This window comes from Tachysurus fulvidraco, chromosome 8 (assembly GCF_022655615.1).
Source record: "Tachysurus fulvidraco isolate hzauxx_2018 chromosome 8, HZAU_PFXX_2.0, whole genome shotgun sequence".
In the NCBI taxonomy this organism is placed as follows: domain Eukaryota; kingdom Metazoa; phylum Chordata; class Actinopteri; order Siluriformes; family Bagridae; genus Tachysurus; species Tachysurus fulvidraco.
The window spans coordinates 24857320-24884749 of NC_062525.1; the positions used below are offsets into that span (position 1 = coordinate 24857320).

A 27430-nucleotide genomic window follows, 5' to 3' on the forward strand; every position below is an offset into this window, starting at 1 on the left:
CATCTTCATAGCCCTGAGGAGATGACGATGATTGTGCAGCAGGAATGAAGCCAAAATGAAACCACAATGCTGAAGCAAGCTAATTAGAGACGTCTTACCGTAGACGTGTGTGTGTGTGCACCATCGGCTTAGCAGCAGAGTGCTAATGGTGCTAATTTGTGGTGTCTGAATATTTCCCACCATCAGTTTTCGTCTTAAAGACACATCTTCATATAAGAACTCATTCATAATTATATTATATATTGTTGGAGGTGTCAGTGGTGTGTGTGTGTGTGTGTCGATTTGTGATGTGACGGCTCGGCACCGTGTCCTCGTCCTCGTCCAAGTGCTTATAGAAAATGAACGGATTGCTATCAATAATTATGGATCGTGTTAGAAAACAAAACACAAGCAATGTGAAATTCAAAAACGATAACTGTTGTATTTACATGTAAAAAATAAATATTAAAATTTTTTAAAGAGATTTTATTTCAATTTTTATTATTATATTAATTTATTATTATAATTTAAAATATATTATTTTTTTGTTTGTTTGTTTGTAAAATCTACACTTGTCGACGTCTCAAGATTTTCATACGCTATAAAATATCCCATATTAGTGGATTTCGGGGCATTTTTTTTTTTTTTTTTTTGAGTGATGTCTTAATGGAGAAAAAAAAAAAAGAGAAGATGCAAAACCTGCCGTAGATGATTCGAGCCACTTCGTGTAAGATTGATTCACATTATGGCAAAAAAAAAAAAGTGAAGCAACAAGGGGGTGGGGGGGGGTTTAAAAGGGGTCATTTTGGTACAGGACACGGTACAGCTGGGAGGGGGGGGGGTTTGAAAGGGGTCATTTTGGTACAGGACACGGTACAGCTGGGAGGGGGTTGGCTGTCGTATGTGTATAAATGCACCAAGCACTTTGTGAGGGTCCACAGAAAGACTGCAGACTTCATCACATCCTCCCTCAAGACAACAACCCTCAATCGATCGATCCTTCTTTTTTTTTTTCTTCTTCTTCTTTCTCTCTTCTTGATGATGGAAATTTGGAGACTTCTGGCTATAATCGGCACTGTGAGCGTCCTCGTATGCAGCGCTCAAGGAAGGTCTTTAACTCTTGATAAGGAACATCGGATTTCCAACAACTGGGAGGTACGTGAGGTCGTGACGTTACGTGTGCACGTTAAATACGTTTACATAAAATAAGCTGTCGGTTCTTTTTCTGTAAAACGAGATAAAGATCTTTAATATTTATACGGAGACTAAATTACAGCGATGGAATATCGACCACAGACTCGCTCTGGGTATTAAATGAAAAAAAAAAAGAAAGTATCAATCGCTTTTGCACTAAAGACGCTGCATTTATTTATTTATTTGTTTCTTTGTTTGTTTATGGTTACTAGGACGAACCTTTGGTGGACACGCTAGCGAGCGAAGTGGCCGGTCTCATCAAGAGATCCAAAGCGCACCAGTTCTACGGTCTAATGGGGAAACGTACCGGTGAGAATTTCTGTCTGTGAAATCTGTCCTAAACCAAAGAAAGCAACAACACTTCCTTTTTTCTCTCTCCTCCTCCTTCATCTCATTTCTCTCTAGATATCCCTCAGCGTACGAGACTGGGACAGAAAAGTGAGTCAGTCATTTTTAACACAATTACACAAAACACGTATCGAACCTTGAACCTTAAGATGCTGAAAATCATCCACGGATCGATCGTATTAATCAGAGACGTCGAGATTTTATTTGTTCTTTTTGGTTGTCTTTCCTTTACAGGAAATAAAGGAGAGAAGTTCGTTGGACTCATGGGTAGATCGTTAAGAGAAGGTAAATCCTCACGGACGCTACACTCGGGTTCTCCGCACTACACTGATGATGATGATGATGATGATGATGCGGTTCGACGACATTTCGACTGTACTGTTATTACCGTCGTTACTCAGATACAAACATCTCGTCTCGTGCCGATGTTCGCTTCTGTTAGTCCTCAAAGTTAATTACCCGCTCAGAGTTAATGAGGAGCGTCGAGCCAAAAAAAATGCGAGCAAAAGTCATGCAACTGTGCGCTCTTACGCCTCGAAGAGGAATGCTGAGCTCAAATGAGTTTCTCTAATAAACAACACAAAAAAAAACGCAGTTAAATAAATAAATGGATAATTTAATCCCGCTGATTCCCAAAGACAGTTACAGTATCAGCTCTATTGTATATGAGCTACTGTGTGTTTTTCTGCAGATACCTTCACGAGAACGATCCCGGCCGAGACGAGGACAGATACGCAATCGGACAAGCGACCAGGTGCAGCGTTAACACACAAATATATATATATACACACACATATATACACACACACACACATACATATATATATATATATTACACACACATACATATATACACACACACATCCGTAAACACCACTAAAAGCCTGACATCTTTTTTGCCCCCTCTCCCCTCTACATAACAGATCTGTACGAGGAATGGGACGACCCTCGAGATTACGCCGCCGTGTGAACCTTTTCGTATTCGGAAGAAAACAAAAGGCGTCGTTTTACGTGCAAAATTAAACCTGGAGACGTGAAATAAATGATTATTTCTTGTTGCACAAAAAAGATGTTTGTGTGTGTGTGTGTGTGTGTGTGTGTGTAAGAGATAGAAGAAGAAAAAACACCACATATCAAACTTCTTCACTTTTCATTGTTGTTTTTTTTTGTATTGTTTTTTTTTATTTTAAGATGTGAAAGAAAAAAAAGAAAAAGAAATATAAAGCAGTGATCTGACAAAAAAAAGGAGAAGCAAATAAAATACTGCTTGTGCGTTGATTATTATATTATACTGAAATTGACATGGCTAATGTTTTTTACCGAGCGGAAAACCAAGGTGTCGGATTCCTGTCGTGGGAGTTAAATGTCACGCGCGGCTGTCAGAAAGTGTGTCATCCGTAATGATGAAGTAGAAAACAAAGATAACAAACACTCGAATTGAAATATCCAGTTAATTATCATATCCTTCATCGCTTGAACTGGGTGTGAGAGCTGCAGAAACACTTTGTAGTGACACCTACACCGACTGGGGACGAACCCGATTCCTATATAAAGTTTAGTTTCGTAACAAAAAAGGAGAGCCGGTTAATCGAGGCCTTCGGTAACATACCGATATTAAGGTGTGTTGTGATTAAAAGTGTTTGTAGGAATTGTATTTATGCTTCTGCTTGGAGCCGAGTTTAAAGGTCACCCTTTGAAGCTCATAAACATGTGCTCTGAAGAGAAGCCGTGTGAAATAATTACAGCTTATAATAATAATTACTACAGGGAGAGAAGTACAAAGGCCACACGGAGACCGAAATAACAATGAACGTTGTGAATTCATTGGAAAAGATGTTGGTGTGTGTGTGTGTGTGTGTGTGTGAAGGGCTGAAATGAGAGAGAATGTGAGATTCAGATGGACTTCCTAAGTTCCTTTAGGTGGAGTCCATTTTAGCGAACCTGGATCTATGGTCTTGTTGCTGCTGCCTCGTTTGGTCTCTTTTGCTTTCCAGTCGTCGATCAGATCCTGTGGCGATAAACATCAGGAAACATTTATATAAATAAACTCTAAGGGCAAAAGAGTTCACGGTGTCGTTATAACAATACGTGGTGACCGTGTCTCTGTGTCATGTGCTTCGATCTGGCTGTAAAGTCATCTTTCGTTCCTTAACTATAATTAACAAAAAATGTATTTTCGATTCAGTAAAAAAATCAATGTTAGCTGTGGAATTTTTAATGCGGTGTTAAATCAATGAGGTTCGAGCAGAAGGTTCAGGTTAACGATCACACTGCATTCGGCCAGGAAACCTTTCTGTTTCTGTTATGCTGAAGTGTAAGAAATGTTTATCCTGGGTGATGGCTGACTGACAAAGAAACAGAAGATATATATATATAATTTGACACCAGAATACCTTGCAGAGTCCAGAATAAATCAACGAACAGCCATAAAAAATAAAAAACACCAAAGATGACAAAGCATCTGAAGCATTTTTAGATGAAGTGTGTTGAACTCCTGCTCATCTAAAATGGCAGACGTTCCATACTAAGGTCCTGGACATGTTCAGCGGTGTACGACTGTATTACACTTAGGGTTGCAAAATTCCGGGAATTTTCAAGGCTGGAAACTTTCCATGGGAATTAACAGGAATATATGGGAATAAACTGGGAATTTAAAAAAAGAAATGCAGAGTTTCCTATAACAAGGAACTTAAATGTAGTTAAAAAAATTCTTGCAGCATAATTTATTTTAAAACAACAAGATTTAATGCGATTTAAGTAGAATCTGTACCCTGCGTTCCTCGGTCACTTGCACACAGCACACTGCTTACTGGAAGGCCATTGAGGCCAAACCCCCTGCAGGTACTTGTGCTCTTCCATAACATGCACATTAACACTTTATTTTAGGGTCATTTAACTAGTTGCTTATTAACATGAATATTAATAGAATATTGGTTATTTATAAGTGCTTATTAAGCACATATTAATGCCTTATTCTGCATGACCTTATTCTACATTCTTAACTGTACCCAATACCTAAACTTAATAACTACCTTACTAATGCTTAATAAGCAGTGAATTAGAAGTGTTACACATACACAGATCATTTGATGACACCCCCCACACACACACACACTCCCCCTTAAATAAAAAATGTTTATTGTGCTTTTGTGTCACTCAATAAAAGAATCAATTGAATTTCTACTTACAATTAAATCAGTCCAGATGTCATTTTTTTAAAATGTGTGTTACCTTACACGCACGTCTGCTTATGACCAAACAACATGTTTATGTTTGTATATGATATTGTTTATATACATTTCCCTATATTTCCAAATAATTTCCATAAATTCCAATTTTGAATATTTCCATAATTCCCCAGATTAAGTTCCCGTGGAAACTTTCCGCCCCTTTGCAACCCTACTTACACTACAGTGTTACTATGGTGTGATATCGGACTTGTCTACTTTACTAAACCTGCAGCTCGGACTGAAGCTTACGTTGTGCTGTTATAGCTGTTATAATGCACGTGTTATACCTGTCTCTTTAAGACCAAGTGTTTCCCCTTCCAGTACTTCAGCATCTGCAGCGACTGCAACGTGCTGACGATATCCACAGGGTTCACGGCGGTCTCTTGGCTGATTTCTGTTCCAACAAAACACATAAGATGTCAGACCTTGTGTCAGAGCATTGGTGCGTGTGTGTGTGTGTGTCCTGTTCCTTAGGGTTATCTTATCACAGTCGATTATCTTATCTCTATCTTAAGAGGTTTCCTTCCTTGTCAAATCCGTAGCTTGGTTTTTCAGACCTGGTTTATGTTCCTCTTTCCCTGGCTGGTTAAGGTTCCAGCCCTACGTACGTCCCCTGAGCTCCGCAGCTGTACTGACCTTTGATGGAGATCTCTTTGCCCTGGAAGTTATACATGTAGCGCAGAAGGACTTCCTTCCAGTAGCTGCGGTAGCTGATGAGCCCCAAGTCTGAGAGAGGCCTTTCAGGAGATCCCACCTTTTCCTCCACCTTGGATAGCAGATAACCTACAGCCGAAACAAATGTGTTTAAGAAGGATAGACTTGCTACGACGATGTCGAGGTTCTCTTTAGGATTAGGAAGGAGGATGTCAGAGGGACAGCTCAGGTTGACAAGGACAGAGAGAGTAGATAGAGATGGTTTGGACATGTACAGAGGAAGGGAGATGGTTATATTGGTAAGAAGGATGTTGGAGATGGAGCTGAAAGGTAAGAGGTGAAGAGGAAGGACAAAGAGAAGGTATATGGATGTGTTAAATGAGGACATGAAGGTAATTGATGTGAGAGAAGAGGATGATGAGGATAGAGTCAGGTGGGAGGTGATGATTCGCTGTGGAGAGCCCTAACGGGAAAATACAAGAGTAGAAGACAAAGAAGAAGAAGTAGTAGAAGAAGAATCATAGTCTCTGCAGAGCGACAAGCCGCGTCCATTGTTTTTTTTTTTAAATCCAATCGTGTCATGTTTGACCATAAAAACACACAAATGTATGGAAATGAATTCGACATGCTGTATTTTAGTGCATGGTTATCGGTATAAAGGAAACTTCTTATCGAAGCGCACAGACGTAAAGCGACACGAGACCATCGACACTCACTAAAGTCGATCAGCATCTTGCCGTAGCCCTGCCTCATGTACTGCGGCATGGTGAGGATGCAGGACACGTTGTAGTTCAGGAAGGAGTTTTTCTCCTGCAAAAAAAAAGACAGCAGATTTAACGATATTCTCTCCTCAATGCGTTATCATATTTATGTAAAGGTCGGATGTGTAACCAGGGGAGGAGGACGAGGAGGAGGAAGAGGAGGCATGTAGCGAGTTATTCACACCTTTGAAAAATAGCCCACGAGATGGCAGCCCGTGTTGTCGGCTTCGGTCATGACGTAAAACAGGAAGGGTTCCACGTCGTAGTACAGTGTCTTATGGTCCAGAAACAGCTTAGCCAGCAAACACAGGTTCTGACAATAAATCTACCGAGACAAAGTTAAACGGTTCTTCGGTTAGAGCGCACGTGATTTAAAGCGGGTGTTAACGTCTGCGGTAAAACGTGTAAAACCGCACGGTCACGATTAGCTGTTACCTTGTTTTTTTTCCCGTCGACCTCGAACACGGAGATGGCTCCTTTTCGGTAGATCTCGTCTCCTGGGGGATGTTTCCACACACATTTGGCCTGTGGGGTTCGAATACAGATTAGAAAGGAGCAAAGCTGCTCTGTAAGCAGTATGCAGAGAGTAATAATAATAATAATAATAATAATAGGGAGAGATAAGTGTCTGAAACGCTGGAGAGGTTTTCAGACGGATTCGCCGTGGCGTGGCTCGACATGCTGTACCTCGAGGCAAGGTGTTTTGGGGCTGAAACCTAATCTATCTTTAAAAAAAAAAAAAAACTAGCCCTTAAACAAACAAATGTAAGTTGAACTCTGACACGTTTCCTTCCCTGCACTCGCTTCCTAACTGCCCTGACCAGGACTTACTCTAATCATGGATAATCTACCACAAGGCACTCAGAGAACATTAATAAATAAAGGCTAAACGCAAACTGTAGCTGGTTTATCCGACGGCTCTCTCACCATGTGTCTGCGCAGGATGGTCTGGCTCTTCATGTACTTCAGGCAGAACTCGCAGACGTAAAGGCGGCCGAGCCGAGCGTACTCCTCGGGGTACGGCGAGTGGTACCAGGTGTCCAGCTCGTAGCGACCGAACAGGATGTTCTTTATCATGTTGCTGCCTTCGGTGATTTGTCCTTGCATGCGCAGCTTCTCCTGAACAAAATCGAACCGAATAAGAAAAGCAGAACAAACAATTTTAACTGATCGGGTTTCTCTAGTGACTCCGTTTGTAGTGAGTATCTACTAGCTTTTAGGTTTTATCGTAAATCATAAAACACTCGTGTTGGGTCGATTTTGCACGTCACGGACGTTTACGTTGTTGGAGTTTATTGAGTACGAGCGTGAAGTAAAAGAGTTTTCAGGCCTCGTTCTCACGGCAACCATCACAACAGTGAAAAGCGTCGGAGAAACTCGAGCCGGTGTGTGGAACCAGATGGACCGGGATGTTCTGGCTCTGACGTCCTATCGAACATTTACATGCGCTACATAAACACTGAGCGTCTGAACAATGGCGGTAGAGTCGCCGCCGTTTCACCTCGTGCCCCGAGCGTAAAGACCGCATCACACCACCCACACAGGGATTAATCTTTCTATATGGAAGCTTTTAAAACGTGTCGCGTCGTGTTTTATGTGTCACACGACTGGATGTGACGGTGAAGAGAGATTGCGCCCTTTTAAACACACCTTCGGAGTCTTTCTGAGTGCGTCATGAAACGTATGTACTGTACGTTCACCCTGAGACTAGTGGGAGAAGTCAGTATAATGTATAGAACCAGGTTTAGAGATTACAACTCAGAACTAAATGGTCAGGTTTTGTTCGGGGGTGTTTTGCTCAGAACTGGTGGAGAGACTCCTGCCAGCGCTGGTCTCTCTGTGTACAGAAGCATTTAAGGAGCGCCGGAGCGGTCGTGAGTTCTTACCAGATCCTCCGAAGCTCGTGCTTGGGCTTTTCTAAACAGCTCGAGATCATATTCGCTCGTGATGTTCTCCAACAGCGGCTCTCTGCTGGTCCCGTGGGTCTGCCTGTGTTCCTAAGCAGAAACGGCGGGAAACGTTTCAGTACGACGGAAGCGACAGAGAAAGACAAGAGTCACAACGTACAGAGTCGCCGTACCATGTACTTCTCTTTCTGCTCCTTCGACAGTCCGGTGTCCTTCTTCTTCCTCAGTTCTTGAACTTTCTCCTTATATTTTACCTGCCTTGCTGTAGGAGCCTGCATAAAAAAAAAAACTAATATATTAGGGGTGGCACGGTACATGAAAAAACACCCGAACCGTTCGGTTCGGTTCGTGTGTGCGTCGCACGGTTCGACGCATGCGCGATGTAGCCCCGTGCTCATACATATAGACAGTAAATGTTGAGTAAGGAGTGCTGCAGAAATGGCAAGTGGAGGAGATAATGAAGGCTGCCCGGAGTTGGTCGTTCAAATCCGGTGTGTGGGAACCTTTTGGATTTCATGTTACTCACAATGACTACGGAAATAAAACAGTAGATAGAACTGCGAGTGTGTGAAAGCATTGTGCTAAATGCATTCGATATGCTAATGACAACTTATGCTTGACTTTATGATTATGGCCTTTGCTATGGTTATAGCCTCACTATATTATGTTATTACATTATATTATATATTTACATTTTTTTTTTGTAAGAGCTACACTGAAGTTTGATAAATGATGGCCAAATAAACGAAAAGCATGTCATCATCATCGATGTCTTCTCTCTCTCTGTATCAAAATCTCACCAAGCTTTTATTCAGATGGCCCCAATAATGTGCTTAAAGTCAAGTCAGATTCACTTAGTGCATGATGACATTACAAAGATGTTAATACTGGATCCTAAATTGTGGATAATTAAGCTAAGAAGCTATATATCAAATGCTGAAGGAAATTTCTGGAGTGTTGAAGATTAAAAGAAAAAAAAAAAAATAACAACAAGAACCGAAAACTGTGACCCTAAAACCGTGACTGTGGGGTTTGTGAACCGTGTCACCCCTATAACATATAATATATATATACTGTATATATGATTCAACCTCACTTGAGCTCTGATCTCACTGTGACTTGAAAATGTTTCAGGAGCAAAACAAACAAAGGACGGATTCGTTCCCGTACGGCGGATTTCTTCGTATCCGACGGGAAACTCGATGAATTTTATTTAATGTGAAATAATAATTATGCTCGACTTCGACCTCAAGGCAAACGCCGCTGTGTCACGAGGATGCGACAGTCAGAGTTCGCCACCTAGTGGCCCTCTTTCTGTCCTACGTGTGGAGTTGTTGGAGCCATAAAGATGCGCAACTCGGTAGGTTTATTATAATAATAAGTATAATAATAAAAATAATAATAATTAAATACCCAACACATGTTACAGGACATGTTACACCACATTTGGGAAAGAATCCTTATTACTTGAGAGAGTAAATGGTATATTTAGTATTATTTAGTAACGTGGCGCTCTGGATTGGTTTCTAACGGCGGCGTGATGGTGTACCTGGTGACGTGTAGCGTGTCTGTTCTCCTCGTTCTGAGTTTGACTCCTTTCCTCTTCTTGCTTTTCCCTCTCGGTAGCTTTCACCTTGGTGCAGATAAAACACGGTGTGAAACTTGTGCTAAGCAGGAGTCGGACAACTTAACGGTGTTAACGGTGTTAACGTCGTTATCAAACCTTGCACTCGTCGGCAGACAGGTTGTGGTAAAGAGGACAGCCCGATATGGAGAAGTGTCTTTCATGCTTTCCAGTTAAATGTCCTGTGAAAGGAGAGGAAGGGCATCTAGTCAAAAAAAAAAAAAAAAAAAGCTGTGAAACACTGTGTCTTGCATGACGGAGAAAAGGGCTACAGCTTTACCCACCTAAAGAGTTACATCCCGGTGTGGGGCATTTCATGTTAAAGTTGTAGCTCTCGTGGAAGCGGCGGCGTTTGGGGCGATGAGACGGGTCGCTACCCGAGTCCTTCTGGTCTTTGGCTGCTCCTTCATCGTGAGATGCGTTGGGACTGGAGATGTCGATGTCGGACTCGGATGACGGAGCGTTGCCTGTAGGGGTCCGAGGGGGCGACTCGTCTCTCTCTGCTACTAGTTTCACGTCTGCTGGGACGTCTGATGTGAGGAGGAGAGCAGATTACACGTTACATCCAACAGCCTGTGCATGACATGAGAGCACGAGAAAAAACGTCTTTTCATCCCTTTAACTGTTTGGATGGAAGATATATTTAGTTTCTCCTGCATCAATCACAAAGTTGTTGACTGACATCATTTCTGCTGCTGTTCCAAACAGCCACGTGGAACGTTTTGTTATCGGTACGAGACGCATTTCTGTTTAATAGTTACTAGAAAAATATACAAATATATATAAATATAAGTGAAAGTGAATGAGTAGGATTCATTTTAGCAACTAGGTCGCCCGAGGCTCATTACTTTAATGATTAAAGCCTTGTTTGTAAAACAGAGTTGGAAATGTTGGTCTAAATATTTAACCGTCAACCATCGCTGGAATGAAGCAAAGTGGCCGAGAAGAAGCTACACCAGCTGGAGAACATACCGATCGGATTTATTTCACGTTTCCTTATATAATAAATAGCACGTAGAAAAGCCTCGTCATCATGATGATGATAAACAAAGAGCACAAAAAGTCAAACACAACAGAAAGTGATTCAACCTTAGTAAAGTTCATGAACGTTAAAGGTGAGGTCTCCGTTTTTTTTGAAAGCCAATGATGACATATAAAATCACCAAAACAAACACGCCCCTAACCCAAATGGGTCCCACCCCTGTATCGATAGCTCCGCCCACACATACGTACGTAACCCGGGCGACTAACAGAAAGAAACGTGTCTTTATCATAGCTGAAGGGAAGAACAATACGATTGTAGATAAACAAACAAGCAAAAATGCCACACAAGCATAATGATGTAAAGGACAAAGGCATATATTAGTTCTGTGTAACAAAGCAAAACCAACGTTACTCACCTATCGAGAAGGAAAAAAGCGCCTCGGCGTCTTAAGTAAAGTCGGCCACATATTCACAGGTCGGAGTTTCCCGAGTCGATAACTCCTGAGCTAAACGCTGTTACTACACAAAACGCGGTTGTAGCTGCCTCTCTACATTACTACGATAGAAAAGAGGTGTTATTTGTGTAGTAACAGCGTTTAGCTCAGGAGTTATTGACTCGGGAAACTCCAACCTGTGAATATGTGGCCAACTTCCTGCTCCTTCAGTTCTCTCCAGCGCTGGAAAGCTGATCCTATATTAACACGTCCTACTTCTTGTCCTTATCGTAAGTCTTTCTTCTCTTTCTTTCTTTGTTTTTATCCTCCATGTCGATGTTAAAACCGCTTTCTGCTGATGTCACACATGCGCACTGAACACTCTCTAACATGTAAATTAACCGTCATGATTAATGCTGAATGTGAAATGTTGGGGAACGAAGTTCAATCCTGCTAATATTTGCTATAACAGCGTGGTTGAATCGGCGAGTCTGATTGGACGGGACATACAGACCAGGTAAGGAACATCGTGTATTCCGGTTACTCTGCAACATGCGACAAGTTACTTACTTCGGTCTTATTGTTGTGAAGTAAGCTGCGTATCGGGTTAGAGAATTTATCGAAACTCTGAGGTCAAACACTGTACTGTTCCCTCAGGGCTGAATTAAATTTATATGGTGTTTACACTTGTACATAAACTGAGTGTCCACGAGGAGGCGCTGTGTCACATAAACCACACAAGGAATTTACTGAATTTTGCAGAAGAAAAAACAAAAACAAAAAAACAACAACAAAATCAACAAAAACAACGGCGGCTTTTTGATTCAGTGTCGGACCAATAAATACAGATAAACATATAAATACAAATAAAACACAAACCGTGTTAATGATTATTCCTGCAGTGTTTATCTCAACAGTGTGAACAGTTTCTGTACTGAGGCACTTTAAACTAAACTAGTGCTTAATTCCACGTTTATCAGTGGATGCTTTAGTTTTATTTAACGCTGTGTCTGTTAGAGGAAAGAGAAAGTAAACAGTGAGATTAAACTGATCATTAGGATCACACACACACAGGTGCACACACACACAGGTGCACACACACACAGGTGCACACACACACAGGTGCACACACACACAGGTGCACACAGGTGCACACACACACACACACACACGTGCACACACACACACACACACGTGCACACACACACACACACAGGTGCACACACACACACACACACGGGTGCACACACACACACACACACGGGTGCACACACACACACAAACATGTGCACACACACACACAAACAGGTGCACGCACACACACAAACAGGTGCGCGCACACACACAAACAGGTGCACACACACACACACAAACAGGTGCACACACACACACACAAACAGGTGCACACACACACACACAAACAGGTGCACACACACACACACAAACAGGTGCACACACACACACACAAACAGGTGCACACACACACACACACAAACAGGTGCACACACACACACACAAACAGGTGCACACACACACACACAAACAGGTGCACACACACACACACACAAACAGGTGCACACACACACACACACAAACAGGTGCACACACACACACACACAAACAGGTGCACACACACACACACACAAACAGGTGCACACACACACACACAAACAGGTGCACACACACACACACAAACAGGTGCACACACACACACACACAAACAGGTGCACACACACACACACACAAACAGGTGCACACACACACACACAAACAGGTGCACACACACACACACAAACAGGTGCACACACACACACACAAACAGGTGCACACACACACACACAAACAGGTGCACACACACACACACACAAACAGGTGCACACACACACACAAACAGGTGCACACACACACACACACACACAGGTGCACACACACACACACACACAGGTGCGCACACACACACACACAGGTGCGCACACACACACACACACAGGTGCACACACACACACACACAGGTGCACACATACACACACAGGTGCACACACACACACACAGGTGCACACACACACAGGTGCACACACACACAGGTGCACACAGGTACACACACACAGGTACACACACACACAAACACAGGTGCACACACGTGCAAGGGCGCACGTACACACGCACACACACACACACATCATTGCACATCTGGCTATTTGTCTGTCTTAGATCAGTCCGATGAAGACGACGCCCGTCTCAGCTCTTACATCACTGTGCATGTCCCTTTTATGAGTTTACCTTGAGAGCTCTGACTGAGGCGGACAGAGGCTCTGGTCATTCGTGCATTGCTGCGTGGATTTACGTCACTGTGAGAGCCGTCTGTTTTTTCGTGTTCTGTGGAGTCGTCAGAGTCTGCAGTCCCGTCCGAACTGCTCCCGGCGGCTCTCTGCAAGCAGACGACGAAACAGACCTTTACTTACTCGCACCAACTCGAGATCTTGACATAGAACAATCATGCTTCGATGACTGGGGGAGTTTGGAATGAACTGGCAACTATAAGCGTAACCTGCAGAGCTTCAGACGTTAATGCCGATTTCTTTCCGTGCCTCTACGTTCAAGGACATCCTTTAAATCATTGAATATCTGCTTGTGTACGGATTTTTCACCATGAAAACACTACAAGCGCTGCCAGACTTCTGAGTCTGGATCTTCTGTAGGTTTCTTCCTCACGTCATCTCAGGGAGTTTATCCTCACCGCAGTCAAACCCTGGCTTACTCTAAATCATCTAGATCTGTTTAAGATTTAAAGCTGCTTTGGGAAAGTGTGTGTAGATGAAATCTGTGTGTAAATAAAAACTGAATTAATGACACTCCATTACAGGACTTAAGTCTCCACTCAGTACCTAAATGACATGAAGACAAAATCAATTGTTATGCTTCAATAAATCATAACAGGACAAATATTAACAAAATAGTGTGAAAATAACGACGTCCAAGAGCAAAAGAAAAAACACATTATACAGTAATACAGCTTTTTATAGCTCATATTAATGTATCCATATTGTTTGACTCGGGAGTCGACACTTTTACTCGGTTCGGATGATTCGACTCGTTTTGCTCAAACGATTCGGAGCGACCCTCACTAACGCCTGATTAAAACGTTAGCTCCTTGCTAACACGCAGATTTTAACGTTATCATGGACTGCTAACAAAATAATACGAGCTTCGACTTAAGTATAAGTGTGGTTTTAATAAATAAATAAACAAACAAACAAGTTCTCCACAAACACAGTGTAGTGTGTGAAAGAGCTAACAGAGCTAAATACAAATGAAATCGGGGCTCTATCCCAAACGGAGTCGTATAGGATACGTAGTGCGCTCTGTAGACACTCGATGCGTTACCTTAGCACACTAAGTAGGGTTCCTATCTAGTGAACATGTATCTTTATTGAGAGACGACCCTTCCGTAGCGTCTCCATTCTTACCTTTCTTCGAGGCATTACGACCGTAAAGTAATCCCCCGTTTCTTCTCAGTGACAAGTTTATCTTATTAATGTTTACTTTTTGGATTTAAAATGGTTTGCTGTTATCATTTAGAGCGCGGACTTTAAAATTCGTTAACTGTGTAGTTTAAGCAACAACAGCCTCCATCGCGCGCGCGCCACATTCTCTGTTCCGGTTGGAACCAACCAAAACCGGAAATGGCGAGAAATACTGTTGTAAAAATAAAAGCACGCCGGAAGATGGCGTCGTGTTCACACGTGTGGTGTTTTATTACTAGTTAATAAAATTGTGTTTTGGTTTTTATATACGTAATAAAAAAATCATCTTCAGAATCAGTGTTAATACTTTGTATATGGAAATCAGTGCATGTGTGAAAGTTTTGAACCCTGGTCTTATGTTTAAATATTATTTATTTTGAATTTTATTATTAAAAGTATCAAAAAAGGCTTCACATCTAATCATCTATAATCATCTATAATCATTATAATCTATAATCCAAGATATATATTAGTTTAGAAATTATTATGTATAGCAAGAAAGAAAGAAAAACAACACTAAAGTGATTTGATGGAGTCTGGGACCGTTTTTGTTTTTGTTTGGAGGACGTTAGTAAAGATGGAGAAGAAGAAGGACAGAAGTTTTGCATTCGTTTACAATCATTCTAGTGATTTGTGATGGATTTACAGCCTAAACAAACAAGTAATAAATAAATAAACGACTTCCTTTACGAGGTTTTATGTCTCGCGCCTATTTTATGTGTAAAAGAAATGTATCTTGATTTTTGCTCAGTTTGATATTACAGATTATTTTTTAGATAGGTTTGTTAATTATAATCAGAATTAAGTCGACAAAACGTGAAAAGAAAGAAAAAAAAGAAGCGCAGTTGGAAATTTACATCACTAGTGAATGTGAATAAAGTCCACTGGTTTTTGGTGTGTTGTGTAAAGGAGATTAAAGATGTGGGGTGTTTTTTTGTTTGTTTGTTTGTTTTACTGGGTGTTTGTCTGGGTGTCTTGAGGTATCTGGTGTTTGCCCCATTTTGCCCCAAACATTTGCCCCATGCAGGGTTTCTGGTCAGTTCTCCAACCCCCACCCCCACCCCACCCCCTTCATCACAGATGAAGAAGGAAAACGCAGTGGTTTTCCGGAATGTTCCATTCAGGCCTTTAAATGGGAATGGGGTGGAGGGGCAAAGAAGACAACTCTAACAGCTGATACTGTCTGTCTTAAAATAGCCCCGATCACTGAGCTACACCTCACACACTCACACACACTCTCAGTAGGAACACAGAGATTTGGGAATCACACTAAATTCTACCTGAAAGATTCTGAACATTTCTACAACTACAGTGAATTCTGAAGACTCAGGATGCAAAAGATTATCAGACCAGAATACTGGTGGGTGAAACACACACGTGTGTAGTGTGATAAAGAAGAACACAGCATGACGGTGCTGAAGTTATAGAACGGGACGTAACGTACGTACGTGACGTATTAAAGATTTTGTGTATTTCTTGCCGTGTTTTTTCTTTCTTCTTGAAGCCAACCAGCAAAAACTCTGTGGTTCGATCGCAAAAAATACATTACTGTGAACTTCCTGGTTCAGAAGGCGACAAATGTTCAAATCGACATCCAGGACACCAAAATGATCCTAAGGTGAGAGAGAAGTTATTGCCTTGCATAAGTATTTCCCCCCCCCCCCCCTTATGGTAATGTTTAACAATTTGCTTAAATTGGACTTAACTTGATTTTTGTTCTTCTTTGGTTTTTCTGTCACCAGGTTCCTCTTTAGTTCAAATTGATGTAATGAACCTTATTTAAATGTTCAATTAAAAAATTGTCCGTAGTGTGTGAGTGTGTGTGAATGAGAGTGTGTGTGTGCCCTGTGATGGGTTGGCACTCCGTCCAGGGTGTATCCTGCCTCGATGCCCGATGACGCCTGAGATAGGCACAGGCTCCCCGTGACCCGAGAAGTTCGGATAAGCGGTAGAAGATGAATGAATGAATGAATTAATTAATTCACTCTTAAAAAGAACCTATTTTACCTAAAAGAAAGAATTTATTCAAATAAATTCAAAAACAGTCTAAATTCATTTACAACAAAAACAACACCACTGTGTTATGAAAAAAAATTGTCTACAGCATTATCATTTATCATTTCAGTTTAAATACGATTTCAATTGAATTCAATTTAACAAACTATTAGATTGTTTTTTCTAAAACACATCATTTCATTGATAAACATCTCACAGCATTATTTAGGTAGAGATCAACTTCCAAAATGGAGCCGATTTCAAATAAGGAACCGGTTTTCTTCACATTTGTTTTTGAGGGAAAATGTTTTATTGGCTAAAGACAGAACCACAAGTGTGCAGAACAACCACAGGCTACAATTACAGTTATTTATCTTCCAGGATAAATCTTCTATCTCTATCAGCTTTGCGTATCTGGATTTTGGACATCGAACTGACGTCTGGGATTCGATTAAAACATTCAAACACATCTCGTTTTTATGTATGTATGTATGTATGTATGTATGTACTATTCAAGTCTCTCTCAAGTCTGTAAGACGTTTAACTCATAAATAATTTCAATCATTTCAGCCCTGGGTTGTAACGCTACAAAAACTTGGACAGGATTTAGTTATTGTAGGGGGTGAATACTTATGCACAGCTTAAATATCTACACACGTCGTTGAAGCAAATCCGTCTAATAATTCATCCCTTTACGTCTTTGTGTTGCAGCTGTAAAGATGACGACGACAACGACATCTATAACGAGATCGAATTTTATGATCGAGTTCAGAAAAAAGTAAGCTGCCAAACCTCACAGTGTTTCTTCAACTTCGCTACACAACCTCAAGTAAAATTCACTCTTCTCCAAATGGTTCAGTGTTTCAGGAAAGCTACAACATTCAGTCAGATCCACATCAGTCACACTGAACAGTTCTGCTCTGTTCCTGAAAAATGGAGGACAAATACATACAAATCCAGAGATATCTCATTTAAATGCTTTTTATATTTTATATTTATTTATTTAGCTCTGTGTGGTTATAGAAAACTAATCAATCCCTTTTGACCGTTCAATATCAAGAATTTACAGTCATGTTGTTTTAAAAGACAAATGTTTTTTTTAATGTTCTAGGATTCCAGGGAGAAGGTACATGATCGGACCATTAATGTTCTGATAAGAAAAATGAAGGACAACGTAGCCTGGCCTCGTCTCACTAAAGACACGGCTAAGGTAATGAGGTCATTTTTTTGTTATGATGTTTAAAGACGTCGCACAATGTGCCCTAACCCTAAACCCTAACCCACTCTAACCTTAAAGCCACCCTAACATACCCTAACTTTAACCCTAACCCACCCTAACCCAACCCTAACGTACAGTACCCCTAAACCCTAACCCTAATGTACTCTAACCCTAACCCTAATGTACCCTAAACCCTAACCTTAAACCCACCCTAACCTTAAACCCACCCTAACCCAACCCCAACGTACCCTAACCCTAAACCTTAACCCAACGCTAACGTACCCTGACCCTAAACCCTAACCCTAATGTACCCTAAACCCTAACCCTAACCCACCCTAACCTTAAACCCACCCTAACCCAACCCCAACGTAACCTAACCCTAAACCTTAACCCAACCCTAACGTACCCTAACTCTAAACCCTAACCCTAATGTACCCTAAACCTTAACCCTAACCCACCATAACCTTAAACCCACCCTAACCCAACCCCAACGTACCCTAACCCAACCCTAACGTACCCTTACCCTAAACCCTGACGTACCCTAACCCAAAACCCTAACTTACCCTAACCCTAAACCCTAACCCAAATGTACGCTAAACCCTAACCCACCCTAACCTTAAACCCACCCCCAACATACCCTAACCCTACACTCTAACCCACCCTAACCCAACCCTAACGTACCCTGACCCAAAACCCTAACCCTAATGTACCCTAAACCCTAACCTTAAACCCACCCTAACCCAACCCACCCTAACCCTAAACCATAACCCATCGTAACCCAACCCTGACGTAGCCTAACCCTAAACCCTAACTTACCCTAACCCTAAACCCTAACCCCAATGTACCCTAAACCCTAACCCTAACCCACCCTAACACTAAACTTAAACCACATTAACTGTAAACGCCCCCTTAACCCTAATCCTAAGCCTAGCTTGATTGTAAGTGTGTATTGCGTAGAAGTAAGACTGTTAGTTATTTTCTGTAGAGATCATTATACATGTCAGCACTGAAGAATATCCATTAGTGAGTGTTTACTATTGAAGCTGATCACCGTCCGTGTTGCTGTCTTGGTCCTAACAGCCAGCCTGGCTATCGGTAGACTTCGATAACTGGAGAGACTGGGAACATGAGGAGGAAGACGGCCAGGCCGAGTTCGAACAGTACATGGACGTGAGTAGACATGAGATGAGCAGATGCAGAAACTTTGCACAAAACAACACACACGTTATTAACGCCTCGAATCTTAGGACTTAGAACTTGTTCATGCTACACAATTACTTTAAACGCAGATGCTGAATGATATGAAACAGACGGGAGAGCCGCCCAGCATGGATGACCTTGACTTCGATGTAAGTGCATCTACTGGATTTATTAAGTTTAATACAATTTCTGAAGTTTAATCTAAAAATAAATAAATAAACCCTTTACCTCCGCAGAGCGACTGAGTGACTCCATCTTCTGAAGGTAAATCTCTTCTCAGGAATAATCTCAAAATCTTTTTAATGTGTAATACTTTTATTTTAAGATACATAATTCTTCTTCCTTACAGATTTTTCATTCTCTGCAAGGCTCAGGAAAATAATTCATTGAAAGTATTTTGTACTGAATGTATTAAGTATAAATAATACATATGGACACAAATGTGATGTAATTTTATGAAAAAATTAACAACGTGTAATCTTACTGCCTACAAATGGATTATTTTCCCTCAAGTTCGATTTGTTTTTATACCAAAGCAATTTACTAATAATTGTTTTCTTATTATATTAATGTATACACGTTAAGAACACATACGTTTTGTGGTACATCCATGAAACAATTAAATCTGTATGTCCTTCATCCTTTCTATGGAGTAAAGCTTCATGGTACAAATTTAATTCTGACCTTTGCATAAGCCAGACACTGGAGATTCCACCCAAATAATCTGGTCTATCGTGTGCCCTGTCATCTGGTCTATCAACTGGTCTATCATCTGATCTGTCGTCTGGTCTATCATCTGGTCCATCATCTGATCTGTTGTCTGGTCTATCATCTGATCTGCCATCTGGTCTATCATCTGGTCCATCATCTGGTCTGTCGTCTGGTCTATCATCTGGTCCATCATCTGGTCTGTCTTCTGGTCTATCATCTGGTCTGTCGTCTGGTCTATCATCTGGTCTGTCGTCTGGTCTATCATCTGGTCTATTAACTATTCTATCAATTAGTCTATCATATGGTCTAACATCTAGTCTATCATCTGGTCTATCACCTAGTCTAAAATCTGGTCTATTAACTAGTCTATCAATTAGTCTATCATCTGTTCTAACATCTGGTCTATTAACTAGTCTATCATCTGGTCTTTTAGCTCAGACCGCAAATAAAACTGGAATAATGTCAACAGGCTTCCATCCGCATGCTTACTCCCAAAAATCTGAAACAAACTAATTGAAAAATAATCCAAATAAACATCTAAAAACTTTCATATATATCTACAGATATTATATCTGTAGATACAGTATAAACCAATCAGATTTGAGAATTCAACAGCACTGGGGAATTATTGTCATTACATTTTTTTGCTGTTGCTGTTTTTTTTTGCTTCTAATTACTGTAATTTGTTATAAAGAATTTCTACACCAATGTGTCATGTAATAAATTTCTTTAAAGGAAGTAAAGAATCTTTAAAGAATTTAGTATAAATGTCATTTTGAAACAGGTACCGTTACTGGTCAGTCATTTCACAATGTTCTAGTTTCTCTCAGACATTTCTGCTCTAACAAGCCATGCCCCCTTTTTTTAGTTGGAAAACAGGTTAGAATTAAATAATAAAATAACGATTAATGGCACTCCGTCCAGGGTGTATCCTGCCTCGATGGCCGATTATGCCTGAGATAGGCACAGGCTCCCCGTGACCCGAGAAGCGGTAGAAAATGAATGGATAACGATTAATAAGGTTCTTCATGTACGATGTATGAGCCTGTTGTGCTCGGGTTAGAAGATATATATTTTAACATTATAAGAGCTACTTTTCTGGTGTGATTTATTTATTTCCTTTTTTTCAGAATAATAATAATAATAAAAAAAAATTGACAGATTTTTGTTTGTTGGTCGATTTTTAAAAACCTGGAAATAATGAATTAGTGATGACATAGTGATGAATTAAAAATGATCTTTTAAACGTTTAGGTTTAGCTAGGTTTTAATTATTCTGGATCAGAAGAAATAACATTATCGAACAGTCATCGGATCATTCTGATTTTCCTTTGTTGTAATGCTTCAAATCCCTGGTCACTATTAAAAAAAAAATAGAGAACATACACTTGTTTGTGGTGAACAAAGTAGTGTCCTAACATCCTTAACAGTGTGCTCAGCTTCCTGTGGTGTCCCACACGGCCCGCTGTTGCACAACTGACCTTTCTTTAGCTTTTATATAGACTTCACATTGGGCTTCCGACCACATCAGCTGTTGCAGATGCCAGGTGGATGTTAATGTGTGCCCGCTCTAATAGTGTTAATGCAGTCACTAATTCATCTCCACTAACCCATTGACAGACTTCCAGAACCACAGCACAAAGGAGCCAGAGATGTGCATCAAGAAAATGGATAGAGGACCGAATGACCTATTTGGATACTCACCAAAACCTTCTTTATTTATTTATTTTTTTTCTAAAAAAAAAAAAAAAGGAGGGATTTCTCTAATAATTATAATTAGCACATGTATGTTTACGGACCCTGTTGTTGTCTTGCAGTATATTCTTGAACTGGATAAATAAATCAATAGATATTTTAGTATTTAAAACAAAAAAAAACACCCTGCTCGATTCACATTTTGCACACAAACTTCATGCAGGAGGACAAAAACACCGATAAGCTTGTTTGCACAGTCTGTGATGTAACACGGTGCTGATCCTCGGGTCTTCTAGCGGCACAAACAAAATGTCCTGCTCACGAGCTGCAGTGGAGGTGAAGGGCTGAAAGAGAACAACAAGGTGGTTAATGTTTAATTCTGGCTCTCTGTATGAGAATGTGCTTAGAGAGGATGTTTGAAATGTGCAAAACAAGTGGAAGCATTTGGATTTTCTGCAAAGTAAACATTTTATTTATTATTTTCTCAGGTTAAGCCCATTACATACCACAGCTACGGTATATAATAATAATAATAATAATAATAATAATAATAATAATAATAATAATAATAACTAGATTTGTAAAGTTCGTCGCGACAAACTTTGATGTTGGCTTTGATGAGGCAAGTATTTGCAAAGGCCGGTGCTTTTTGGAGGCGAGTGGACATAAGGGTCAGTGTTACTTTTGGAGGCAAGTGGACAGAAAGATAGGATGCCAAAACATTTGGGGGCAAGTTGAGACGAGCATGTGATGTCATCCGAATACTCCTGAGGAAGTTCCCCTCATTGGGCTGGGTGTTTTGATATGTCACATGTTCATGTTTTGCTAATTTTTGATTTTTACGTGACATCATGTGCCGTCATCAGAATACAGTTCGAAAGCTTGCCGAGTTATAAACCTCCAAAGTTTATAATGGGAGTCTATGGGAAAAAAGGCCAATTTGAGACCCGGTACCGGAAGTACCGGTACTCAGATCGCTTAGAAAAGTAATAGCAACAAACTTCAGACCAGGGTCTACAACATATCCGAATTTGGTGCATGTGGCTCCAAAGCCCTAGGCCGCATTAAATTTGATAAATTTTTGTCTACACCGAAATAGGAAAACAGAATGTTGGCTTCTACAAAGCCAACATAATAATAATAATAATAATAATAATAATAATAATAATAATAATAATAATAATACACCGTGCCTAAGCACCTCAACATGCTTGCAGGAGAGCATTAATCAGTTTACTGCTCACTTTCTCACTGTCTTAATACACTTATCGGAGACCATTAATTATTTTACTAATGACGGAATTATTACTCCATTCCTAAGCAGCTCAACATGCTTGCAGGAGAGCATTAATTATTAAACTCATAGTGGAACTAGTTGCCAATTCAAGTCATTAAATAAGCAGTGCATAATCTCTTTTTTACAGCATGTCTTACTATTAGATACTACATTATCCTCGCACATTATCTGTCATTACTTTACTAATACACACTAGCAGTTACTAGCAGTCAAAAATTCTGGACACATATCCTCTATTTTTATTCCGTAACTATTCCTGATAATAAATCTGGAATGACCACGAAAACAAAACTAAAGAAAAACAGTTTTATTTTTTCCATTTAAAATTGTATGATGAAATCACATGAAGCCCTGGAAAGAAAACTTGTAAGAAAACTTTTTGTGTTTTGTTCTTTAAAGCTTCAGTGGGTTGTGCCATCTCCCTATAACATGCCAGTAGGTGGACTGGGTGCACTAGCTTGCTGCTAGGAGTGTGTGAATGTGTGTGTGCAGTGCACGGTGTCTTGACATGTCATTCAGGGTGTATTCCTGTGTCACACCTTTGATAGACACGAGATCCACCACGAATTTGACCAGGATAAGGAACTTACTGACATTTGATAGTAATGTAAGAATAATAAGAACACATTTTACGAGCATAAATGACATGAGAGACTTTTTCGAAAGGTAAATGAATGGTTTGGTTTAATTAATATACAACAACATAAAAATACATAATTAGCATTGAAAGGATAAAAGATTCATCCAAGCGTATAAAGGACCGGCTGGTGATTTCAATGCTCAAAGCTGATTGAAGTCATTAGTTATTAATTGACAAGTTCATCGGTTGTGTAAGAGCAAGGAAAATGTACAAAATGTACACGACTCCTGAATTTACTTCTGCACTTAAATGCACAGATCGTTTAAGTTTTACGAGTTCCATAAAAGTTCCACAATCTCTGAAATCGTCAGCATAGGAACGCACAAGCACACGCATGGCCCCGATGGCAATTAGTAACTCAGCATTGTACAATCCCACACGTATAGAACACTGACTTCGGTGAGCAGTTCAGAGTACAAGAGCTGGTTGAAAGACCTTTGGACATGTTTTTTGACAGTATTTGTAGTTGTAGTGAATGGGCCAGACTCATAGGGAAGATAGGGAAGGAAATTCCCCGGCAGCTACACGATGGCTTCGGCTAAAATACACCAAAAGAAACCACTCTAACATCTTCGCAACTACTGATCATTAATAGGAGTTCTTAAAATCTTCTAGTTTCTATAAAATACCTTCTGTTTGATGTCAGAAGGTCTCAGAATGGACTTGGAAGAATTGTTCTTAGGCACAAGAAGTGTGAAGCTTTACTCACTCACTCACTCACTCTCTCTCATTTCCTACCGCTTATCCGAACTTCTCGGGTCACGGGGAGCCTGTGCCTATCTCAGGCGTCATCGGGCATCGAGGCAGGATACACCCTGGACGGAGTGCCAACCCATCACAGAGCACACACACACTCTCATTCACTCACACACTCACACACTACGGACAATTTTCCAGAGATGCCAATCAACCTACCATGCATGTCTTTGGACCAGGGGAGGAAACCCCCGAGGCACGGGGAGAACATGCAAACTCCACACACCCAAGGTGAAGACGGGAATCGAACCCCCAACCCTGGAGGTGTGAGGCGAACGTGCTAACCACTAAGCCGCCGTGCCTGTGAAGCTTTAAATACGATACAATACATGTACTATACTTGGCCTCTGAGGTGTATTCATAAAAAAAAACCATGGAAGCGTGAAGCCTGATGCTGGAGAAGTGCATGGACGAGAACCTGAGCTAAATCGTTGTGGAACATAACCAATATACTGACTTTCAGGCTAAGTATTTATCACTCACCATTATCAACATCTGAAATTGTTATCTATGAGGACTTTTCAACTTTCCTTTCCTGGAAAAACAAGGACAAACATCTAGGAACAAGTGTGGTGGGAACTAAAAGAGCGACTGCACTCTTAACGAATGACAGAATGTAAAAGATCGTATGGTTATCTGACGGGAAGGTCAAAAAGTCCAGGAGCTGCAGAAGGGCTAATGACAGGGTAATTGAGCCTATTCTGAAGGGAACGCTGGTGCTCTTCTTGCTCTCGATATAGAGTGGCGAGTGCAGGCCCAGGCCCAGACCGAACAAGGTGCCCATGTTGCGCATCAAGCTGGCGAACGGCGTCGAGTCCATGAGGACCCAGGTTGGGTTCACGCACCATTTCTGAGCTTTTTCCAAAGTCCACAGCAGATCCACACCCACGGCCTTCAAGAGAACGTAAAAGCCCACGGCGAAAACGGTCAGGAACAGAGTGATGTTGAAGTAACTCTGTAGGCTGGTGTTGTAAATCCATCGTTGTCTCGAGAATACTTCAGCTACAATGATACCTGGCATCAGGAGACAAGAGATTGTTTGATGATATATCAAAAGCCACTTAGGTAATAAAGCATAGATAGTGCCAAAGGAGAGTATATTAATGTCAACCAGTGGAGAAATGGCCCACCTGAGATAACGCCACATATAACCTGGTGGGGAAAGTGGGCAGCGACATAAACACGAGACATGCAGACTAACAGCTCCACCATCCCCAACAGCATCCATAACAGTATCTGTAAAAGCCTGGGGGAAAAAATAATAATGTGTCAAATTACTTCTATATACTGTAATATCAAACACTTCTGCAAGCTTGAGGACATCAGCATACTCAATACGGAGAAGACGTTTGGCTGAAGTCCACAGAAATATTACGCAATCGCAGTGCAAACAGAGGTCATGTGGAGGCAGCTGTATGAGTCAATTAATTACAAGATGGAAGACTTTGTGGAGTGACAAATATCTTCATATAGTCATGTACTGAATTTTTGTACCAATTCGAACCGTCAAAGAATATTCGACTATCCGTGCAGAGACCTTTAATCTGACAGTAGTAAAGAGTATCATTCGTTTGTTCATTTTCTACCGCTTATCCGAACTTCTCGGGGAGCCTGTGCCTATCTCATCGGGCATCGAGGCAGGATACACCCTGGACGGAGTGCCAACCCATGGCAGGGCACACAGACACTCTCATTCACTCACACACACTCACACACTACGGACAATTTTCCAGAGATGCCAATCAACCTACCATGCATGTCTTTGGACCGGGGGAGGAAACCGGAGTACCCGGAGGAAACCCCCGAGGCACGGGAAGAACATGCAAACTTCACACACACAAGGCGGAGGTGGGAATCAAACCCCCAACCCTAACCACTAAGCCACCGTGCCCCTCCAGTAAAGAGTATATATAGGAAATAATGCAAGAGATTGGCACTTGCCTGCCTTGACTAAAACTCACCAATAAATCGAAGCAGGAGGTTTTCTCTGAGCAGCAATGGATAGCAATGACGTGACCACCGCATACCCTACTGCAGCAGAGCCCATTGCATGACCAGAAGGACTTCCTTAAAAGAAAAAAAACAAGCTGAGATCTCTCGAGCATGAGCCAGCAGCTAAGGTTGTTTTTTTTTAAAACATTTATATAAATGTTTCTTATTCTTTTCATTCAGATGATGGCTAGAAATCATGGAAGGCATGCAAATGACAAATGGAGTTGTGAAATGAGTGGCATGTGTCATGCATGCAAACAGTGATGCAAAAGGTGTGAATGGCTTCAGACAGCTCTCTCTTAGCAAATAATAAAAAGTCAATGCGTAATAGTAAACAACATGTACACAAATGCCTTACGCTACGTCTTGCAAGATAAGATCAGAGCAATACAAAAGGCCAAAGTAGGAGAAGGAAGGAGGGTTTTCAAGACGTCCAAGCATACGGGTTTAATTCGGGTCAATGATTTATTCCTATCAATGAATGATCGATAGGCTGATTTCAAACTTGGTCCTTAGGTTATTGCATTAAGATAACTCAAGACAAGACATCATCCAGTCAGATTAGTACAGTACATTTATTGCCATCTCAGTTGCATAAACATTTACAACATGAAAATTACATAGACTCGCCACGCAATAAGAATCAATACGATCGAAGATAAATGACAGTAATCACAACTGTTGCAGAGCGTGTCATGCATTATACCTGGTCCGGTCTCACACGTGATGGGAAGCTGCCTTAGAGCAGGTGCTGACTCAGTGCCATAAAACCTGGTTTCATGAACCCACCAGTAAGGCCTTTGTCCAAAAAGAACCCTGTAAACCAAATGCTTACTGAGATACCAAGCAGTTTGAACAATAGTCTAAACATCTTTCCAATTTTCAGAATCTCTTACCATTTTAGCACCAGGTTAAGCCAGTCCCCAACAACACCAACCCAGATGAGCTTGATGCCAACATCCCGTTTCAGGTGAAACCAGATGGGGAAGAAGATGAAGAAGGTGGTGTGCAGGTCTGCCACGTAGGATATCAGCTGAAACCAACTCTCATAGGCAACGTACTCGGTCTGCAAATAGACCGCCACACTCACCCCCCAACTGTGGAGCAGATCCATGACTCGATGACGGCAAAGACGCCGGGATTAGCCCGACACGACCGTTGACGCACAGATGATGAGGATTGAGGCATGCAGACTTAATGGTTTTACCCCTTTTTCAGATTTCAGTTGTCCCCTTTCACCTGGACTTTACTCAAGGCTGGACCATCATGTTTACATGTCGCCTGCTG

General features: G+C 41.1%; 4 protein-coding genes across 7 annotated transcripts; 2 read left to right on the forward strand and 2 right to left on the reverse strand.

Annotated features, from left to right (window-relative positions):
* Positions 1-922: 922 nt before the first annotated feature.
* Positions 923-2638, forward strand: si:ch211-131k2.2. Its single transcript, XM_047817679.1, has 6 exons — positions 923-1134; positions 1386-1482; positions 1579-1611; positions 1756-1806; positions 2213-2275; positions 2445-2638. The coding sequence occupies exons 1-6, from the start codon at positions 1018-1020 to the stop codon at positions 2489-2491; spliced, it is 408 nt and encodes a 135-aa protein (XP_047673635.1). The 5' UTR covers positions 923-1017; the 3' UTR covers positions 2492-2638.
* A 379-nt stretch (positions 2639-3017) lies between these two features.
* kat7b (K(lysine) acetyltransferase 7b) lies at positions 3018-14800 on the reverse strand. Its single transcript, XM_027163284.2, has 14 exons — positions 14583-14800; positions 13396-13543; positions 9982-10227; positions 9797-9879; positions 9623-9706; positions 8247-8345; positions 8053-8163; positions 7094-7285; positions 6602-6691; positions 6351-6491; positions 6122-6215; positions 5388-5534; positions 5039-5145; positions 3018-3529 (listed from the first exon to the last, which is right to left on the reverse strand). The coding sequence occupies exons 1-14, from the start codon at positions 14595-14597 to the stop codon at positions 3428-3430; spliced, it is 1659 nt and encodes a 552-aa protein (XP_027019085.1). The 5' UTR covers positions 14598-14800; the 3' UTR covers positions 3018-3427.
* Positions 14801-15823: 1023 nt separating this feature from the next.
* On the forward strand, positions 15824-20230 carry ptges3l (prostaglandin E synthase 3 like). 4 transcript variants are annotated; one of them, XM_047817773.1, is made up of 8 exons: positions 15824-15999; positions 16144-16257; positions 17346-17412; positions 17746-17844; positions 18934-19023; positions 19143-19202; positions 19290-19317; positions 19749-20230. In XM_047817773.1, exons 1-7 carry the CDS (start codon positions 15971-15973, stop codon positions 19296-19298), a joined length of 468 nt encoding a protein of 155 aa, XP_047673729.1. In that variant the 5' UTR covers positions 15824-15970; the 3' UTR covers positions 19299-19317; positions 19749-20230. The 4 variants fall into 4 exon arrangements, with proteins under 4 accessions (XP_047673729.1, XP_027019075.1, XP_047673730.1 ...); XM_027163274.2 differs by having other exon boundaries at positions 19753-20230; XM_047817774.1 differs by having other exon boundaries at positions 20058-20230.
* Positions 20231-23410: 3180 nt separating this feature from the next.
* Positions 23411-27361, reverse strand: g6pc1a.1 (glucose-6-phosphatase catalytic subunit 1a, tandem duplicate 1). Its single transcript, XM_027163301.2, has 5 exons — positions 27040-27361; positions 26850-26959; positions 26113-26218; positions 25282-25397; positions 23411-25165 (listed from the first exon to the last, which is right to left on the reverse strand). The coding sequence occupies exons 1-5, from the start codon at positions 27255-27257 to the stop codon at positions 24660-24662; spliced, it is 1056 nt and encodes a 351-aa protein (XP_027019102.1). The 5' UTR covers positions 27258-27361; the 3' UTR covers positions 23411-24659.
* Positions 27362-27430: the final 69 nt, after the last annotated feature.

Bases quoted from the DNA above. Each gene is read 5' to 3' on its own strand.
- si:ch211-131k2.2 (XM_047817679.1), top strand. From the start codon at position 1,018: ATGATGGAAATTTGGAGACTTCTGGCTATAATCGGCACTGTGAGCGTC. The intron at 1,135-1,385 runs GTACGTGAGGTC...TATGGTTACTAG, and splicing joins GGATTTCCAACAACTGGGAG to GACGAACCTTTGGTGGACAC. The intron at 1,612-1,755 runs GTGAGTCAGTCA...TTTCCTTTACAG, and splicing joins TACGAGACTGGGACAGAAAA to GAAATAAAGGAGAGAAGTTC.
- kat7b (XM_027163284.2), bottom strand. The intron at 6,492-6,601 runs GTAACAGCTAAT...TTGTCTCGGTAG, and splicing joins TCGACGGGAAAAAAAACAAG to ATTTATTGTCAGAACCTGTG. The intron at 6,216-6,350 runs GTGTGAATAACT...TTTTTTTTGCAG, and splicing joins TCGTGGGCTATTTTTCAAAG to GAGAAAAACTCCTTCCTGAA.
- ptges3l (XM_047817773.1), top strand. From the start codon at position 15,971: ATGCAAAAGATTATCAGACCAGAATACTG. The intron at 16,000-16,143 runs GTGGGTGAAACA...TTCTTCTTGAAG, and splicing joins ATTATCAGACCAGAATACTG to CCAACCAGCAAAAACTCTGT. The intron at 17,413-17,745 runs GTAAGCTGCCAA...TTAATGTTCTAG, and splicing joins ATGATCGAGTTCAGAAAAAA to GATTCCAGGGAGAAGGTACA.
- g6pc1a.1 (XM_027163301.2), bottom strand. From the start codon at position 27,257: ATGGATCTGCTCCACAGTTGGGGGGTGAGTGTGGCGGTCTATTTGCAG. The intron at 26,960-27,039 runs GTAAGAGATTCT...TTTGGTTTACAG, and splicing joins CTTAACCTGGTGCTAAAATG to GGTTCTTTTTGGACAAAGGC. The intron at 25,166-25,281 runs GTGGGCCATTTC...TCCTGATGCCAG, and splicing joins TATATGTGGCGTTATCTCAG to GTATCATTGTAGCTGAAGTA.